The following is a 19122-nucleotide window of genomic DNA, read 5'->3' as shown; positions in this document are numbered from 1 at the left end:
GCCGGCTGAATGTATGCCCCACCACACGATTAAACAGTCCCATCAAATTGCTTAACGAATGTCATTTAAACCAAACGAAAAGTGATCTGCCAAACTACGGATTTTAAGTGGACTGAAAGACAACAATGAACTAAGAGGTAACAAAAAATGCTCGATGGGCATGTGTTTACACACAACGATTATCGCCCAAAAGAGGGTTTTTTGGGTGAATCTTTAGCGATAATCGTTGTCTAAATGGGCCTTTAGGGAAAGCACTTAAAAGGTGTGAGGAGAGTTATAAGGCCATTCATATTCCACTGGGGAATATGCAAATGGAAGATGGAACAATACCTCTATATGCCACCTATTAAAAGACAGCATTCTTGCAAGTCATTGTCAGACTTTTAACAAGCCTTCTAACAATAACCATGCACATACAGCTGTTTTGGGGTGTTTGCCATCATCAGTGTGTAACAGATCTCTGGTTTGGCAAGTGAGAGGCCTATAGACGTGTTACAAGGCTTGTTAAAAAAAAGTCTGATATTGACATGTGGGAATACTGCATTCCAATAGGTTATAGTGAAAACAGTTGCCAAAGGCATTAACCCTTCTGCCAAGTTCCCTAAAATATAACTTTTATTAGATATAAATTTAAATTCACTTGCTAAAGGTTAAAAATCCAGATTGCAGACTGCCTGAAACAAGTAAACACTCATTGGGTAAATCACCCATATGAGAGTACAGATTTACCCTATTTCCGAGGCACATGAGTTGAAGCATCAAGGGGAATCATTAAACAAGCACTCGTGGGAGAGAGCAAGACATAGCCAAGCACTACACAGCAGTACTGATAGTCAGCATTAATGACAGTATTAGCCTTGAAAACCTCAATGCTCATTAGAGATGACATCATGTGTGAGTCAGTGTCATTGTTTATTCTGCCACTGGCTGCCTCTGATCAGTTCTGTAAATACTGTATAGTCTGTAGAGTAATGATTGATAGTAGGATTTTTGTTTGTGAACTGACAGCTTCCATGGTACTGGTCATACTAAAAGGTCTTCCATCTTGAGTTCCATCTGAGAGAGTAAAGCAAAGAGGCACATGGGGGCACCTTCAGTCCTCATGTGTTGAAGATAGAAGAGGAGGAGAGATTCACGTGATCAGTGAGTGAGCCTACCCCAGTGAGAGAGAGCATTAGCCAATCCTAAGTTTTCTTACTCAAAGCCCAGTGCAGAGGTACTCTTTCATTTCTTCAATTGTTCATGCCCAAGCATCCTGAAGTCTGGGACCACTGGGTGGAGGTGCGCATCTACAACTGTCACACACACAGGCGTCCTCAAGTCTGGGATCACTGTGTGGAGGTACTCAACTTCAAGTGTGTTTGCATACATCCATTTCTATCTGCACTTGGAATACTGTCTATTGCCTTGCATCATTGGAGTTGTTACCCAGTAATGTTATTCTAGGCCCTGACCGTTCCCAGGGACCTGATGTACTCTGTTCCTGTCTCATTTTTTCCCCACTGAGATTCATGCAGGTGAATACTGGAATGATGGCGTCACCCATGACAACCGCAATCCCTGTTCTACCATCTATTCGGCATCCCTATCCTAGGGGCGTCCAAAAGAGGTCCAGGCTTTTCACATGCATAATTTAATCACCCTGGTAGGAAATGTAAAAGCACCTCCTTCTGATAGATTTAAGGCTCACTAAGATACAACGATTATCGCTCAAAAGATGTCGCTCAAGCAACTTTTGAGCGATAATCATTGTGTTATTTACCATGCAAGATGATCGCTCGAGCGCTCAGAGCGGAGGATGCAGGAGACATGGGGGCTCTCCACGCTTGTCTTATGCATCCAGATGTTTTCTGCATCGAGCGCCTGACTGTTTTACAGCCTGTCATCAGGAAGCGGGATACAGCTGAAACAATAGTATCAGCTGTATCCCGCTGTGAATCCCTGATAAGTCTCATCGTTGTCCTTCAGCACGCTGAAAGACAACGATGAGCGACGGCATAACGAAAACTGCACAATGTCAGTGCAGTAACACACAACAATTAACTCTCAAAAGATGGCTTTTGAGCGAATTTTGAGTGATAATCGTTGTGTCTAAATGGGCCTTTAGTTTGCTCAGGGGTAAGGACTGGGTGATTAAGTGTGTAGACTAGTTGAGGCGTGGCTTAGAAATTTCGCTGCAATGCGTTATGTGTGCCTCCTTGTCTGTTGCATTTTCTTTCCCTGTAAAGTTAAGAGCGGGTCATTTTGTGTGAAACCTGTTCATTGTATCAATTTACTTGTTTACTATAAATTCCGATTTATACTGTTCTCCAATTAAACTGTCTTATTTTACTGCTATTACCCAACTTTTCCTCATACTCAGCATCATATCCTCATACAGGGGCGTAGCTAGAGGCTCATGGGCCCGGGTGCAAAAGTTTAGCTTGGGGCCCCCTTCTAGACCCTTCCACCCACCACTCCTTTTCACAGCTACTCCTTGTATATCACTTTTAGCTACATTACTGTTTTTTTTAATGACTTGAGATGAGCGAACGTACTCGTCCGAGGTTGATATTTGTGCGAATATTAGGGTGTTCGGGATGCTTGTTACTCGTAACGAGTACCACGCGGTGTTCCGGTTACTTTCAGTTTCCTCTCTGAGACGTTAGCGCGCTTTTCTGGCCAATTAAAAGACAGGGAAGGCATTACAACTTCCCCCTGTGACGTTCAAGCCCTATACCACCCCCCTGCTGTGAGTGGCTGGGGAGTTCTGATGTCACCCGAGTATAAAAATCGGCCCCTCCCGAGGCTCGGCTCAGATGCCTTGTGAGTTAGCTGAGGGAAAGTGGTATCGTGCTGGAGCTGCTGTAGGGAGAGCGTTAGGAGTTAGTGTAGGCTTCAAGAACCCCAACGGTCCTTCTCAGGGCCACATCTAATAGTGTGCAGTACTGTGTTAGCACTGTATTTTTTTTTTTTTTCAAAATTGGATCTGCAGAGCATTGCGCCCTGCAATAGGGACAGAAGTGGTGGTTAGGCAGGGAGAGTGTTAGCAGTGAGTGTAGGCTTCAAGAACCCCAACGGTCCTTTCTAGGGCCACATCTATCCGTGTGCAGTACTGTCCAGGCTGCTGTTAGCAGTGTTGCATATTTTTTTTTTTCTTCTCAAAACCGGCTGTGCAGACCATTGCACCCGGCATTAATACTACAGGGATAGAATTGTGTAGGCAGGGCCAGAAGACATACATTATTCATTGAATAGACGCAGTGTGGCTTTTCCTTTGAAAAACAAGGGAAAAAATTCTATTTCGCCTGCCTCTGACAGTCCTCAGGGCTCTGGGTACGTGTGTGCTGCGTGCAGAACGTTAAAAAAAATCAGACGCAGCCAGCTACGTTTTACTGCAGGCTTGCGCCAATTTTTTTCCTGCATGGGAAATCCCTGATCTGCTGTAGCGAATAACTTTGCATCACTGCAGTTCTGTGACACATTTGCAGGGCCACAACACAGTTATTAAACTCAGTAGTATTCATTGAATACACGCAGTGTGGCTTGTCCTTCGAAAAACAAGGGAAAAAATTCTATTTCGCCTGCCTCTGACAGTCCTCAGGGCTCTGGGTACGTGTGTGCTGCGTGCAGAACGTTAAAAAAAATCAGACGCAGCCAGCTACGTTTTACTGCAGGCTTGCGCCAATTTTTTTCCTGCATGGGAAATCTCTGATCTGCTGTAGCGAATAACTTTGCATCACTGCAGTTCTGTGACACATTTGCAGGGCCACAACACAGTTATTAAACTTAGTAGTATTCATTGAATACACGCAGTGTGGCTTGTCCTTTGAAAAACAAGGGAAAAAATTCTATTTTGGCTGCAGGCTTGCGCCAATTTTTTTCCTGCATGGGAAATCCCTGATCTGCTGTAGCGAATAACTTTGCATCACTGCAGTTCTGTGACACATTTGCAGGGCCACAACACAGTTATTAAACTTAGTAGTATTCATTGAATACACGGAGTGTGGCTTGTCCTTTGAAAAACAAGGGAAAAAATTCTATTTCGCCTGCCTCTGACAGTCCTCAGGGCTCTGGGTACGTGTGTGCTGCGTGCAGAACGTTAAAAAAAATCAGACGCAGCCAGCTACGTTTTACTGCAGGCTTGCGCCAATTTTTTTCCTGCATGGGAAATCCCTGATCTGCTGTAGCGAATAACTTTGCATCTCTGCAGTTCTCTGACACATTTGCAGGGCCACAACACAGTTATTAAACTTAGTAGTATTCATTGAATACACGCAGTGTGGCTTGTCCTTTGAAAAACAAGGGAAAAAATTCTATTTTGGCTGCAGGCTTGCGCCAATTTTTTTCCTGCATGGGAAATCCCTGATCTGCTGTAGCGAATAACTTTACATCACTGCAGTTCTGTGACAAATTTGCAGGGCCACAACACAGTTATTAAACTTAGTAGTATTCATTGAATACACGGAGTGTGGCTTGTCCTTTGAAAAACAAGGGAAAAAATTCTATTTCGCCTGCCTCTGACAGTCCTCAGGGCTCTGGGTACGTGTGTGCTGCGTGCAGAACGTTAAAAAAAATCAGACGCAGCCAGCTACGTTTTACTGCAGGCTTGCGCCAATTTTTTTCCTGCATGGGAAATCCCTGATCTGCTGTAGCGAATAACTTTGCATCTCTGCAGTTCTCTGACACATTTGCAGGGCCACAACACAGTTATTAAACTTAGTAGTATTCATTGAATACACGCAGTGTGGCTTGTCCTTTGAAAAACAAGGGAAAAAATTCTATTTTGGCTGCAGGCTTGCGCCAATTTTTTTCCTGCATGGGAAATCCCTGATCTACTGTAGCGAATAACTTTACATCACTGCAGTTCTGTGACAAATTTGCAGGGCCACAACACAGTTATTAAACTTAGTAGTATTCATTGAATACACGGAGTGTGGCTTGTCCTTTGAAAAACAAGGGAAAAAATTCTATTTCGCCTGCCTCTGACAGTCCTCAGGGCTCTGGGTACGTGTGTGCTGCGTGCAGAACGTTAAAAAAAATCAGACGCAGCCAGCTACGTTTTACTGCAGGCTTGCGCCAATTTTTTTCCTGCATGGGAAATCCCTGATCTGCTGTAGCGAATAACTTTGCATCACTGCAGTTCTGTGACACATTTGCAGGGCCACAACACAGTTATTAAACTCAGTAGTATTCATTGAATACACGGAGTGTGGCTTGTCCTTTGAAAAACAAGGGAAAAAATTCTATTTCGCCTGCCTCTGACAGTCCTCAGGGCTCTGGGTACGTGTGTGCTGCGTGCAGAACGTTAAAAAAAATCAGACGCAGCCAGCTACGTTTTACTGCAGGCTTGCGCCAATTTTTTTCCTGCATGGGAAATCTCTGATCTGCTGTAGCGAATAACTTTGCATCACTGCAGTTCTGTGACACATTTGCAGGGCCACAACACAGTTATTAAACTTAGCAGTATTCATTGAATACACGCAGTGTGGCTTGTCCTTTGAAAAACAAGGGAAAAAATTCTATTTTGGCTGCAGGCTTGCGCCAATTTTTTTCCTGCATGGGAAATCCCTGATCTGCTGTAGCGAATAACTTTGCATCACTGCAGTTCTGTGACACATTTGCAGGGCCACAACACAGTTATTAAACTTAGTAGTATTCATTGAATACACGGAGTGTGGCTTGTCCTTTGAAAAACAAGGGAAAAAATTCTATTTCGCCTGCCTCTGACAGTCCTCAGGGCTCTGGGTACGTGTGTGCTGCGTGCAGAACGTTAAAAAAAATCAGACGCAGCCAGCTACGTTTTACTGCAGGCTTGCGCCAATTTTTTTCCTGCATGGGAAATCCCTGATCTGCTGTAGCGAATAACTTTGCATCTCTGCAGTTCTCTGACACATTTGCAGGGCCACAACACAGTTATTAAACTTAGTAGTATTCATTGAATACACGCAGTGTGGCTTGTCCTTTGAAAAACAAGGGAAAAAATTCTATTTTGGCTGCAGGCTTGCGCCAATTTTTTTCCTGCATGGGAAATCCCTGATCTGCTGTAGCGAATAACTTTACATCACTGCAGTTCTGTGACAAATTTGCAGGGCCACAACACAGTTATTAAACTTAGTAGTATTCATTGAATACACGGAGTGTGGCTTGTCCTTTGAAAAACAAGGGAAAAAATTCTATTTCGCCTGCCTCTGACAGTCCTCAGGGCTCTGGGTACGTGTGTGCTGCGTGCAGAACGTTAAAAAAAATCAGACGCAGCCAGCTACGTTTTACTGCAGGCTTGCGCCAATTTTTTTCCTGCATGGGAAATCCCTGATCTGCTGTAGCGAATAACTTTGCATCTCTGCAGTTCTCTGACACATTTGCAGGGCCACAACACAGTTATTAAACTTAGTAGTATTCATTGAATACATGCAGTGTGGCTTGTCCTTTGAAAAACAAGGGAAAAAATTCTATTTCGCCTGCCTCTGACAGTCCTCAGGGCTCTGGGTACGTGTGTGCTGCGTGCAGAACGTTAAAAAAAATCAGACGCAGCCAGCTACGTTTTACTGCAGGCTTGCGCCAATTTTTTTCCTGCATGTGAAATCCCTGATCTGCTGTAGCGAATAACTTTGCATCTCTGCAGTTCTCTGACACATTTGCAGGGCCACAACACAGTTATTAAACTTAGTAGTATTCATTGAATACACGCAGTGTGGTTTGTCCTTTGAAAAACAAGGGAAAAAATTCTATTTTGGCTGCAGGCTTGCGCCAATTTCTTTCCTGCCTGGGAAATCAAATCACTGGTAATACACCATGCTGAGGGGTAGGGGTAGGCCTATAGGACGTGGACGCGGGCGAGGACGCGGAGGCCCAAGTCAGGGTGTGGGCACAGGCCGAGCCAGTGCGGTGGCCAGGGGTAGAGGCAGGGCCAGACCGAATAATCCACCAACTGTTTCCCAAAGCGCCCCCTCGCGCCATGCCACCCTGCACAGGTCAAGGTGTTCTACGGTGTGGCAGTTTTTCACAGAGACGCCTGACGACCGACGAACAGTGGTGTGCAACCTTTGTCGCGCCAAGATCAGCTAGGGAGGCACCACCAACAGCATGCGCAGGCATATGATGGCCAAGCACCCCACAAGGTGGGACGATGCCCGTTCACCGCCTCCGTTTTGCACCACTGCCTCTCCCCCTGTGCCCCAACCTGCCACTGAGATCCAACCCCCCTCTGAGGACACAGACACTACCGTCTCCTGGCCTGCACCCACACCCTCACCTCCGCTGTCCTCGGCCCCATCCAGCAATGTCTCTCAGCGTAGCATCCAGACGTCGCTAGCGCCACAGTTTGAGCGCAAGCGCAAGTACGACGCCACGCACCCGCACGCTCAAGCGTTAAACGTGCACATTGCAAAATTGATCAGCCTAGAGATGCTGCCGTATAGGCTTGTGGAAACGGAGGCTTTCAAAAGCATGATGGCGGCGGCTGCCCCACGCTACTCGGTTCCCAGTCGCCACTACTTTTCCCGATGTGCCGTCCCAGGCCTGCACGACCACGTCTCCCGCAACATTGTACGCGCCCTCACCAACGCGGTTACTGCCAAGGTCCACTTAACAACAGACACGTGGACAAGCACAGGCGGGCAGGGCCACTATATCTCCCTGACGGCACATTGGGTGAATTTAGTGGAGGCTGGGAAAGAGTCAGAGCCTGGGACCGCTCACGTCCTACCCACCCCCAGAATTGCGGGCCACAGCTCGGTGGTGGTATCTGCGGTGGTGTATGCTTCCTCCACTAAAGCACCTTCCTCCTCCTCCTCCTCCAACGCAACCTCTGTCTCGCAATCAAGATGTGTCAGCAGCACGTCGCCAGCAGTCGGTGTCACGCGGCGTGGCAGCACAGCGGTGGGCAAGCGTCAGCAGGCCGTGCTGAAACTACTCAGCTTAGGAGAGAAGAGGCACACGGCCCACGAACTTCTGCAGGGTCTGACAGAGCAGACCGACCGCTGGCTTGCGCCGCTGAGCCTCCAACCGGGCATGGTCGTGTGTGACAACGGCCGTAAGCTGGTGGCGGCTCTGCAGCTCGGCAGCCTCACGCACGTGCCATGCCTGGCCCATGTCTTTAATTTGGTGGTTCAGCGCTTTCTGAAAAGCTACCCCCACTTGTCATACCTGCTCGGAAAGGTGCGCCAGCTCTGCGCACATTTCCGCAAATCCCACACGCACGCTGCCACCCTGCGGACACTGCAACATCGGTTTAATCTGCCAGTGCACCGACTGCTGTGCGACGTGCCCACACAGTGGAACTCTACGCTCCACATGTTGGCCAGACTCTATGAGCAGCGTAGAGCTATAGTGGAATACCAACTCCAACTTGCGCGGCGCAGTGTGAGTCAGCCTCCTCAATTATTTACAGAAGAGTGGCCCTGGTTGGCAGCCATCTGCCAGGTCCTTGGAAAATTTGAGGAGTCTACCCAGGTGGTGAGCGGCAATGCTGCAATCATTAGCGTCACCATTCCTCTGCTATGCATCTTGAGAAGTTCCCTGCAAAGCATAAAGGCAGACGCTTTGCGCTCGGAAACAGAGCCGGGGGAAGACAGTATGTCGCTGGATAGTCAGAGCACCCTCCTGTCTATATCTCAGCGCGTTCAGGAGGAGGAGGAGGAGGAGCATGAGGAGGATGAGGAGGAGGGGGAAGAGACAGCTTGGCCCACTGCTGACGGTACCCATGCTGCTTGCCTGTCATCCTTTCAGCGTGTATGGCCTGAGGAAGAGGAAGAGGAGGAGGAGAAGGATCCTGAAAGTGATCTTCCTAGTGAAGACAGCCATGTGTTGCGTACAGGTACCCTGGCACACATGGCTGACTTCATGTTAGGATGCCTTTCTCGTGACCCTCGCGTTACACGCATTCTGGCCACTACGGATTACTGGGTGTACACACTGCTCGACCCACGGTATAAGGAGAGCCTTTGCACTCTCATTCCCGAAGAGGAAAGGGGTTCGAGAATGATGCTATACCACAGGGCGCTGGTGGACAAACTGATGGTAAACTTCCCATCCGACAGCGCTAGTGGCAGAAGGCGCAGTTCCGAGGGCCAGGTAGCAGGGGAGGCGCAGAGATCATGCAGCATGTACAGCGCAGGCAGGGGAACATTCTCCAAGGCCTTTGCCAGCTTTATGGCTCCCCAGCAAGACTGTGTCACCGCTCCCCAGTCAAGGCTGAGTCTGCGGGAGCACTGTAAAAGGATGGTGAGGGAGTACGTAGCCGATCGCACAACCGTCCTCCGTGACGCCTCTGCCACCTACAACTACTGGGTGTCGAAGCTGAACACGTGGCCTGAACTCGCGCTGTATGCCCTGGAGGTGCTTGCTTGTCCTGCGGCTAGCGTCTTGTCAGAGAGTGTGTTTAGTGTGGCTGGGGGAATCATCACGGATAAGCGTACCCACTTGTCAACCGACAGTGCCGACAGGCTTACACTCATCAAGATGAACAAAGCCTGGATTTCCCCAGACTTCTCTTCTGCACCTGCGGACAGCAGCGATACCTAAGCAATACGTATTATGCACCCGCGGATGGAAGCATCGTTCTCTCTCACCATCCAAAACGGGGACATTTCTGCTTCATCAATCTGTGTCTAATATTCCTCCTCCTCCTCCTGCTCCTCCTCCTGAAACCTGACGTAATCACGCCGAACGGGCAATTTTTCTTAGGGCCACAAGGCTCACTCATATAATTTTTCTAAACAATTTTTATACGTTTCAATGCTCTTAAAAGCGTTGAAACTTTAACTTGAACCAATTTTTCATTAAACTGGGCTGCCTCCAGGCCTAGTTACCACTTAAGCCACATTAACCAAAGCGATTAATAGGTTTCACCTGCCCTCTTGGTTGGCCATGGCCAATTTTTTGGATGTACATTAGTACTGTTGATACAGCAATTTTTGTGGCCCCTCGCCTACAGTGTAATCATAGCAATTTCTATGTTCTTCGCCTGCACTCATGGTACAGAAAGGTGTGTGGGGTTGGCCTACACTTTAGCTACATAAATGTAACTTGTGCCTTGTCTATACTGCAGCTACTGAAATGGAACGAAGACTGCGCTCCCACTATACTGCTGCTTCGGAATTGTTACTGGGGCCTGTCTTGAGTGCTACTATTACTGAAATGGAACGCATACTGTGCTCCCCCTATAATGCTGCTAGTGATATGTTAGTGGGGCCTGTCCTAATGTTACGGCTAAAATGTTACTAATTATGGGCTCTGCCTATACCGCTGCTAATGGTATGTCTCTGGGGTGTGGAAACAGAGGCTTCCCAAAGACATGATGGCGGCGAGGCCATTTCCCACCAACGCTGTTACTGTTAAGGTGCATATAACCACGGACACGTGGAGAGGACACGTAGTGCCTCAAAAACATCCCCCGCCACAGCCCACTTAATCCTGGCCACATTCCGAAAACCAACAAAATAAAACCGTGCTACTAGGTCCTCAGTCACCAACACATTACCACCAACGCGGTTACTGTTAAGGTACATATTACCAGTCTGACTGGGGCATGCAGTGTGGGCCGAAGCCCACCTGCATTAAGCACGACATTACTACCTCAGCTGTGTTGGGCAATGCAATGGGATATTTCTATGTACCGCCGGTGGCTTCCTGGCACCCACCCATGCTGTGGGTCCACAGAGAATTATAAATGCATCTGAAAGCACATCTAAAGAACCCCAGTCTGACTGGGGCATGCAGTGTGGGCCGAAGCCTACCTGCATTAAGCACGACATTAGTACCTCAGCTGTGTTGGGCAATGCAATGGGATATTTCTATGTACCGCCGGTGGCTTCCTGGCACCCACCCATGCTGTGGGTCCACAGGGAATTATAAATGCATCTGTTTCCACTTGTAAAGAACCCCAGTCAGACTGGGGCATGCAGTGTGGGCCGAAGCCCACCTGCATTAAGCACGACATTACTACCTCAGCTGTGTTGGGCAATGCAATGGGATATTTTTGCGTATTGCCGGTGGGTTCCAGGGAGCCACCCATGCTGTAGGTGCACACGGAGTTTAACCTACATGTGTCCACTTGTAAAGAACCCCAGTCTGACTGGGGAATGCAGTGTGGGCTGAAGCCCACCTGCATTAAGCACGACATTACTACCTCAGCTGTGTTGGGCAATGCAATGGGATATTTTTGTGTATCGCCGGTGGGTTCCAGGGAGCCACCCATGCTGTAGGTGCACACGGAGTTTAACCTACATGTGTCCACTTGTAAAGAACCCCAGTCTGACTGGGGCATGCAGTGTGGGCCGAAGCCCACCTGCATTAAGCACGACATTACTACCTCAGCTGTGTTGGGCAATGCAATGGGATATTTCTATGTACCGCCGGTGGCTTCCTGGCACCCACCCATGCTGTGGGTCGACAGGGAATTATAAATGCATCTGTTTCCACTTGTAAAGAACCACAGTCTGACTGGGGCATGCAGTGTGGGCCGAAGCCCACCTGCATTGAGCACGACATTACTACCTCAGCTGTGTTGGGCAATGCAATGGGATATTTTTGTGTATCGCCGGTGGGTTCCAGGGAGCCACCCATGCTGTCGGTCGACAGGGACTTCACAATAGGGAGTTGTACCTGCCTGTGTCTATAAATTAAAAAGCCCGGTCTGACAGGGGCATGCAGAGACACCTTGACAGAATGAATAGTGTGTGGCACATAGGTTCCCCATTGCTATGCCCACGTGTGCAGCTCCTGATGGCGGTGGCACAGGATTCTATTTCTCATTGCTTCTGTACAGCATTGTGGGCTATCGCCCCGCCCCTTTTAAAGAGGGTCGCTGTCTAGCCGTGCCAACCCTCTGCAGTGTGTGCCTGCGGTTCCTCGTCATGGCAGACGCACTTCTAAATAGACATGAGGGTGGTGTGGCATGAGGGCAGCTGAAGGCTGCGCAGGGACACTTTGGTGTGCGCTGTGGGGGGGAGGGTGGGCGGTTGGGCAGCATGTAACCCAGGAGAAGTGGCAGCAGAGTGTCATGCAGGCAGTGATTGTGCTTTGTTGGAGGTAGTGTGGTGCTTAGCAAAGGTATGCCATGCTAATGAGGGCTTTTCAGAAGTAAAAGTTTTTGGGAGGGGGGGGGCCCACTCTTGCCGCTATTGTGGCTTAATAGTGGGACTTGTGAACTTGAGATGCAGCCCAACATGTAGCCCCTCGCCTGCCCTATCCGTTGCTGTGTCGTTCCCATCACTTTCTTGAATTGCCCAGATTTTCACACAAGGAAACCTTAGCGAGCATCGGCGAAATACAAAAATGCTCGGGTCGCCCATTGACTTCAATGGGGTTCGTTACTCGAAACGAACCCTCGAGCATCGCGAAAAGTTTGTCCCGAGTAACGAGCACCCGAGCATTTTGGTGCTCGCTCATCTCTATTAATGACCCATCAATGGATCATTAGTAATCAGGGGTTTTAGATTTTTAAAACATCCAGAACACAAGCCTCAAGGCATGCTTTGCTTCCCCAAGAAAGAAAAAAATAATTATATATACACATACATAATACAGGCACACATACATTGGAGACAGCATGAGCTAACTTTTATAACATGTTAGGGCTCATGTGCACGACCAGGTTTTCACCACGTATTATGCACACGTGGTAATCCCAGCATGCTCTCTTTCTCTGTGTACCACGTAACGTGAGCCCTGTACACTTGTATGATACACTGCCCATAAACATTACATTGTTTCCATACGCATTGTCACTCTAAACAGAGTGGGGAATTAAAAAAAGAATCCCCCTGTGCATGTGCAGTGCTACACAAAGCCATATGCGGTCCCTACCGGCAGCGTGCACGGCTGGGAAATGTGTGAGATGCTGGTGGTCTCCCACAGTGATGTACGCTTATGGCTATGGCATTGGCATTGAGCCCTTAGTCACCAATACAGCGGCTCGGTTCTAGCATACCTCTAATAGTGAAGTCAGGTGCCGGCTCGCAGAACCCCCCTCACTCACCCCCACTCCCCATCACACAGAACCCCCCTCACTCACCCCCACTCCCCATCACACAGAACCCCCCTCACTCCCCCCCACTCCCCATCACACAGAACACCCCTCGTCCCCCCAACTCCCCATCACACAGAACACCCCTTGTCCCCCCCCACTCCCCATCACACAGAACACCCCTCGTCCCCCCCACTCCCCATCACACAGAACACCCCTCGTCCCCCCCACTCCCCATCACACAGAACACCCCTCACTCACCCCCACTCCCCATCACACACACAGAAGCCCCCTCACTCACCCCCACTCCCCATCACACAGAACCCCCCTCACTCACCCCCACTCCCCATCACACAGAACACCCCTCATCCCCCCCCCCCACTCCCCATCACACAGAACACCCCTCGTCCCCCCCCCACTCCCCATCACACAGAACACCCCTCGTTTCCCCCACTCACCATCACACACAGAACACCCCTCACTCACCTCCACTCCCCATCACACAGAACACCCCTCACTCACCCCCACTCCCCATCACACAGAACACCCCTCGTCCCCCCGCCCACTGCCCATCACACAGAACACCCCTCGTTTCCCCCACTCACCATCACACACAGAACACCCCTCACTCACCCCCACTCCCCATTACACACAGAACACCCCCCCCCCCTCTTAATCATACCGAGGACGTTCCCTCTCACTGACTGCACTTACTTTCACTATGGTCTCTGCGCAGGCAGGCAGCCTCTCCTGCACATCGGCGTTTCCTCCCAGGACCTCCGCTCAGACTTCTCCCCTCTGATGATCTCTGTGCTGGAGAACCAGATGGGGGAGGGGTCTGAGCGGAGGTCCTGGGAGGAAGTGCCGATGTGCAGGAGAGGCTGCCTGCCTGCGCAGAGACCATAGTGAAAGTAAGTGCAGTCAGTCAGTGTCGGAAAGTAAGCCCCGTGGGCCCCCAGGGGCTCAGGGGCCGGGTCGCAACCGCACCCCCAGCACCCCCTATATGTACGCCAGTGTCCTCATACCTCATGAGTGAACCCTCAAAGCCCACTACAGATGCATAAAGGGGTGGTGGTGAGTCCTGCCAACCCTACCTTAGTACTGGGTGGGGTAATGGGTTTGTCCTGGTGGAGTTATAGGAAACGCTCACAGCTGGCAATTGGCTACGTCACATTCCTCCCCAGACGCAAGGTGAGACCTCTACCCATCGTTCTGCCATGTAGGCTCCTCGCTGGGCTGCTCTATGCACTGCCAGCAACACGGTCAGTGCTACCATATATCTCCCCTCCCAATCCTGCTGTCACTTTGGTCCCTCCTGTTGGTGTCCCCAACGCTCTCCCTTCTCCCCTCTCGGCTCTGGCGCTGTAATTCTATTTAATAGCGATTAAAAGATCGATATTATGCACTGTGAAATTAAATGCCATGCATGTATTATAAATTAATCAACTTATCAATGCAAAAAGCATTGTAGGACAATACCTTTCCCATCCTGAACCTCAGCTCTCTTGGCATTAGATAGTAAGGCAGGTGAGATGAGAAGAGACGAGGAGATGGACGACTCTTAAAGTCAGAATTATGAATGTAATATTCTATCCATGGCACTCTTGCTACATTTTCAACATGTTCTGTTCCGTTTCGATGTCCTTCATTAAATATTAGGCTTAGAATTTGTTGTGTCCAAATTGTGCCTGCAAAATAGGTTATAGCTCTTGTTATTTACAGCATCTACTGTAACTGACAAGCTGGAAGTTGTCACAAAGCAGGGCTGTTGATTCCAGGGGGCTGTATATATGAGAAGAGGGGAGTAAATACATTATATCATGACAGGAACAATAAACATCTACCAAATGACTAACAGATCGATACAGAGGGAGAGAAGACCCCGGCACAAGGGCTTTGTCTATGAAAAATACTTTTATTGTGCAAAAGTAAAAACTATTGAGAAAACGATATACATTTGTACTGCGGCAATTATGCTGATCCACAGAACGGAGGTGACATGTTATTTATGCCACATGGTAAATGGTGTAACATTTAATACATAAAAATGAAAGGAAAAATTGTTGTTTTCTCCATTTGCCCCATAAGGTATTAACCAAAGTTAAAGGGGTTGTCCCGAGGCAGCAAGTGGGTCTATACACTTCTGTATGGCCATAATAATGCACTTTGTAATATACATTGTGCATTAATTATGAGCCATACAGAAGTTATAAAAAGTTTTTTACTTACCTGCTCCGTTGTTAGCGTCCTCGTTCCCATGGAGCCCGACTAATTTTCGCCCTCCGATGGCCAAATTAGCCGCGCTTGCGCAGTCCGGGTCTTCTGTAGTCTTCTATGGAGCCGCTCGTGCCAGAGAGCGGCTCCGTGTAGCTCCGCCCTGTCACGTGCCGATTCCAGCCAATCAGGAGGCTGGAATCGGCAGTGGACCGCACAGAAGAGCTGCGGTCCACGGAGCAAGAGGTTCCCGGCGGCCATCTTCACAGGTAAGTATAGAAGTCACCGGAGCGCGGGGATTAAGGTAAGCGCTCCGGTAAGCTGTCTGTACGTCCCTGCATCGGGGTTGTCTCGCGCCGAACGGGGGGGGGGGGGGGGTTGAAAAAAAAAAAAACCCGTTTCGGCGCGGGACAACCCCTTTAAGCAATAGGTTATATGAGCTGAAAAATAGTGCCATTGAAAAATACAGCTCCCTATACAAATAAAGCCCTTATATGACTGCGGCGGCAAACAAAAAGTTTGGCTTTCGGAATGCGACAATCCAAAAACAACAAAGTGTCCAGGTCCTTAAAGCGACCCTCCAGTCATGGAAAACAAAGATGGCTGAACTGCTTCTCTGACAACCAGAGAATTACACTTCTGACAGTGGCATTTAAATGCCCTGACTAATGTACGGGGGTCCTGTACGGCCCCCCATGATAAGGCCATTCTGAAAGGCCCAAGGGCTGCAATTGCAGAGTGCAATAGCAGATCGCCTGTCAGATTGCGATATGATGTAATGCTATGACATTACATCATATTGCAGGAGTGATCAAAGTATTGCAAGTTCATGTCCCCTCTGGGGACTAAAACATTTTTTTAAAGAAGTTTAAAAAAGTTTTACTGATCATTAAAAAAATGAAAGGTAATAAAACTTAAGAAAAAAGCCTTTTGCCATATTTATAATAAAAGAATCTAAATAATAAAACCAAAATACATATTTGGTATTGTTGCATTTATAAAACTCCAAACTATGAAAGTAATGCATTATTTATCACACACGGAGAACGCCGTCAGAAAAAAAAAAAAGAACGACAATATTGCGCTCTTTTTGTCACCCTGTCTCCAAGAAAGAAATACAATAAAAAGTGATCAAAAAGCAGTATGTATTCAAATGTGATACCAAGAGAAACAACAGGATGTCCCACGAAAAATGAGCCCTCGAACAACTATGTTGACGGAAGAATAAAAAAGTTATGGCTGGCAGAGGATAGCAGTTGAAAATAATTTAAAAACATTAAAAATTTTTGGATAAAAGAATAGAAGTAGTTCAGCACAAAAAAATATATAAATTGGTATTGTATTGGTATTGCAGTTATCGTACTGGCCCATAGAATAAAGTTATCATGTCATTTTTGTTGCAGTACGTATACGAAGAAACAATATTTACCTCTGGGTATTTTTTGCCTTTGGTAATTAGAATTGTGTTTGTATGACCCGGAGTATTCCTAGGGGCAATTTCAAAATATATACTGTAGAAACAAGACGCACCCAAAGATGGCGGAATTTGATTTTTTTTTTATTTCACTCCACTTAGAATTTTCAGTACATTAAATAGCACCATTGAAAAATACAACTTGTCTCGCAAAACACAAGCTGTCATACAGCGACGGTGATGGATAAATAAAAGAGTTACAATTCTTTAAAAAAAAAATGAAAATGGAAAAAAGAGCCATGTCCCTTAGGGGTTAAACCGAACGATAAGTGAACAAGTCAACGATGATGTTTATGCCAGCATAAAATGAACAACGAGCAAAAGACGAACGCTTCTCGTTCATCATTCAGTGGTTGGTTTGTGATTAGAGATGAGCGAACGTACTCGTAATGAGTACTTATGCACCCGAGTACCGCCATTTTCGAGTACTTCAGTACTCGCGCGTAAAGATTCGGGGGGCGCCGTGGGGCGGGGAGAGGCGCGGCGGTGCGGGGGGGAGCAGCGGGGAACAGGGGGGAGCCCTCTCTCTCTCCCTCTCCCCCCCCACTCCCCACTGCTACCCCCCGTGCCGCCACGGCACCCCCCGAATCTTTACGCGCGAGTACTGCTGTACTCGAAAATGGCGGTGCTCGGGTGCGTATGTACTCGTAACGAGTACGTTCGCTCATCTCTATTTGTGATGATACCAAATGATTATCGTTCACTTTTGCTCATTTGAACAATTTTATGTCGGGTTTTCATGCATCGCTGATATATGCTGCCCTTTCTGCAAGGGCAGGAGGTGGGTTGGGGCGGGGCTAGTGTGCTGATCTCCCACCCCCAGCCACTGTTTGCAATGGGAGGGGTGGGGTGGAGCTCAGCACACTGGCTCCCACCTCCTCCCCTTGCAGAGAGAGGCAGCGTATATCAGCCGGGCGTGAAATTGTAGCCGATATACGTCCATGTGAATAAGCCCTAAGATTCAAGCTAAAGAAAGACCCATCTGTATTTCCAAATCAGATGGAGAAACTTTAACATATTCTCAAACTTGTAAAAATTAATAAATATTGAATTGTAGAATTTAAAATAATAGAAATTTCTTCCATTACTGTGTTCTTCCATGAATGTACAAACCGTATTTTTCGCTTTATAAGACGCACTTTTTCCACCTCCAAAGTGGGGGGGGGGGAGTTGCTGCGTCTTATAGAGCGAATGTGCGAAAAATTTGTTCCAATTGCCATTTTTAGCGCGATTGTGTATTTAACGCGCGAACGCGATTTAGTTAGCACGATTGCGTGTTAAACTCGCGATCGCATGAACAAATGTGCAACCAGTCTCCTCCCCACTGCCGCCCATACATACCTCTGATTGGTCGTGAGCGCCGGCGGGTACTACCGCTGCTCCCCACCTCCACCAAACGGCTTCCTTCCTCCTGCTGCACACCAGCGCCGCTGTGACATGGAGTGATGGTTTTTCAGACCTCTGCTGCTCCCTCTGCTCCGTCACCCGGCACTAACCCTGCGCTGTCTCTGGGTGAGTTCAAATTTTTTTCCCCTATTTTCCCGCTCTAAAACGGGGGTGCGTCCTATAGACCGGTGCGTCTAATAGAACAAAAAATACTTTATGCAGCATGTGTGCTTCTCTTTAATAATCTACTCCAATAGAATGAGAATTTCTACCTGTAAACTTACCTGATTTGGGGTAGGTAACAAGAAACACATCACTGTCCCTAATTTCCATATGTTCTACAGCATCTACAGCTTCAGGTGACGAAAAGGCCTCAAAGTATACTCCTTTATGTTTAAACATTAGTGCATTCAGGGCTTCATCAAGTGCATCTTGGTCCATTGTTGCTTCTTCAAACCTAAAATGCATAATTTGTATTTATTTGCCAGAAAATATTATAACAGCAAAACATAATAAATACTTGCAATACTAAAGACAAAAAGCTGCTTTTGCGCTCGTTGGGATAAAAGATGAGAAAAATGTAAATATATTAATTTTATTTACATAAATACGAGCAACGCGTTTCGACGAGTACAATCGGTACGTTTTTTTGAGCTTGAAAAAGTCGATTGTACTCGTCGAAACGCGTTGCTCGTATTTATGTAAATAAAATTAATATATTTACATTTTTCTCATCTTTTATCCCAATGAGCGCAAAAGCAGCTTTTTGTCTTTAGTATTGCCGTCTAACAAGCGCCGGTTAGGTGCTTGTGTGCTGTATATACTTTTGCTGCTCTCCGTCGTGCTGCGGATGTGGGAATAAAAGAACTTGTTCAAGGCCTTTCTGGACATCAGTGCCGACGGGGTTTATCAGGCTGATTTCCCCGTCAGGCACCAGGTGAGTTAACATTGGCTCATTAACGTTTTATTGTCTTCTTTTATCACCGGGCGCGTCTCTGATTTATTCTTCATAATAAATACTTGGATTACCTTTGAGAAATATGCAGTTTCTCCATTCAGAAGACGCAGTGATAGTAGATTGAGTACAGAAGGTCAGATT

The 19122-nt window shown here is 47.6% G+C and overlaps 1 protein-coding gene across 1 annotated transcript in view; it reads right to left on the bottom strand.

Moving 5' to 3' along the window:
* Positions 1-18491, bottom strand: part of LOC136611578 (amine sulfotransferase-like) — a 41812-nt gene extending 23321 nt beyond the window's left edge. Inside the window, exons 1-2 of the mRNA XM_066591288.1 lie at positions 18308-18491; positions 14429-14637 (exon numbers count right to left, since the gene is read on the bottom strand). Coding sequence (XP_066447385.1) covers positions 14429-14637; positions 18308-18491 — 393 coding nt within the window. The remainder of the gene's footprint in view (positions 1-14428; positions 14638-18307) is intronic.
* Positions 18492-19122: the final 631 nt, after the last annotated feature.

This window comes from Eleutherodactylus coqui, chromosome 1, assembly GCF_035609145.1.
Source record: "Eleutherodactylus coqui strain aEleCoq1 chromosome 1, aEleCoq1.hap1, whole genome shotgun sequence".
NCBI classification, from domain to species: domain Eukaryota; kingdom Metazoa; phylum Chordata; class Amphibia; order Anura; family Eleutherodactylidae; genus Eleutherodactylus; species Eleutherodactylus coqui.
This window is presented reverse-complemented; position numbering and strand designations above follow the sequence as displayed.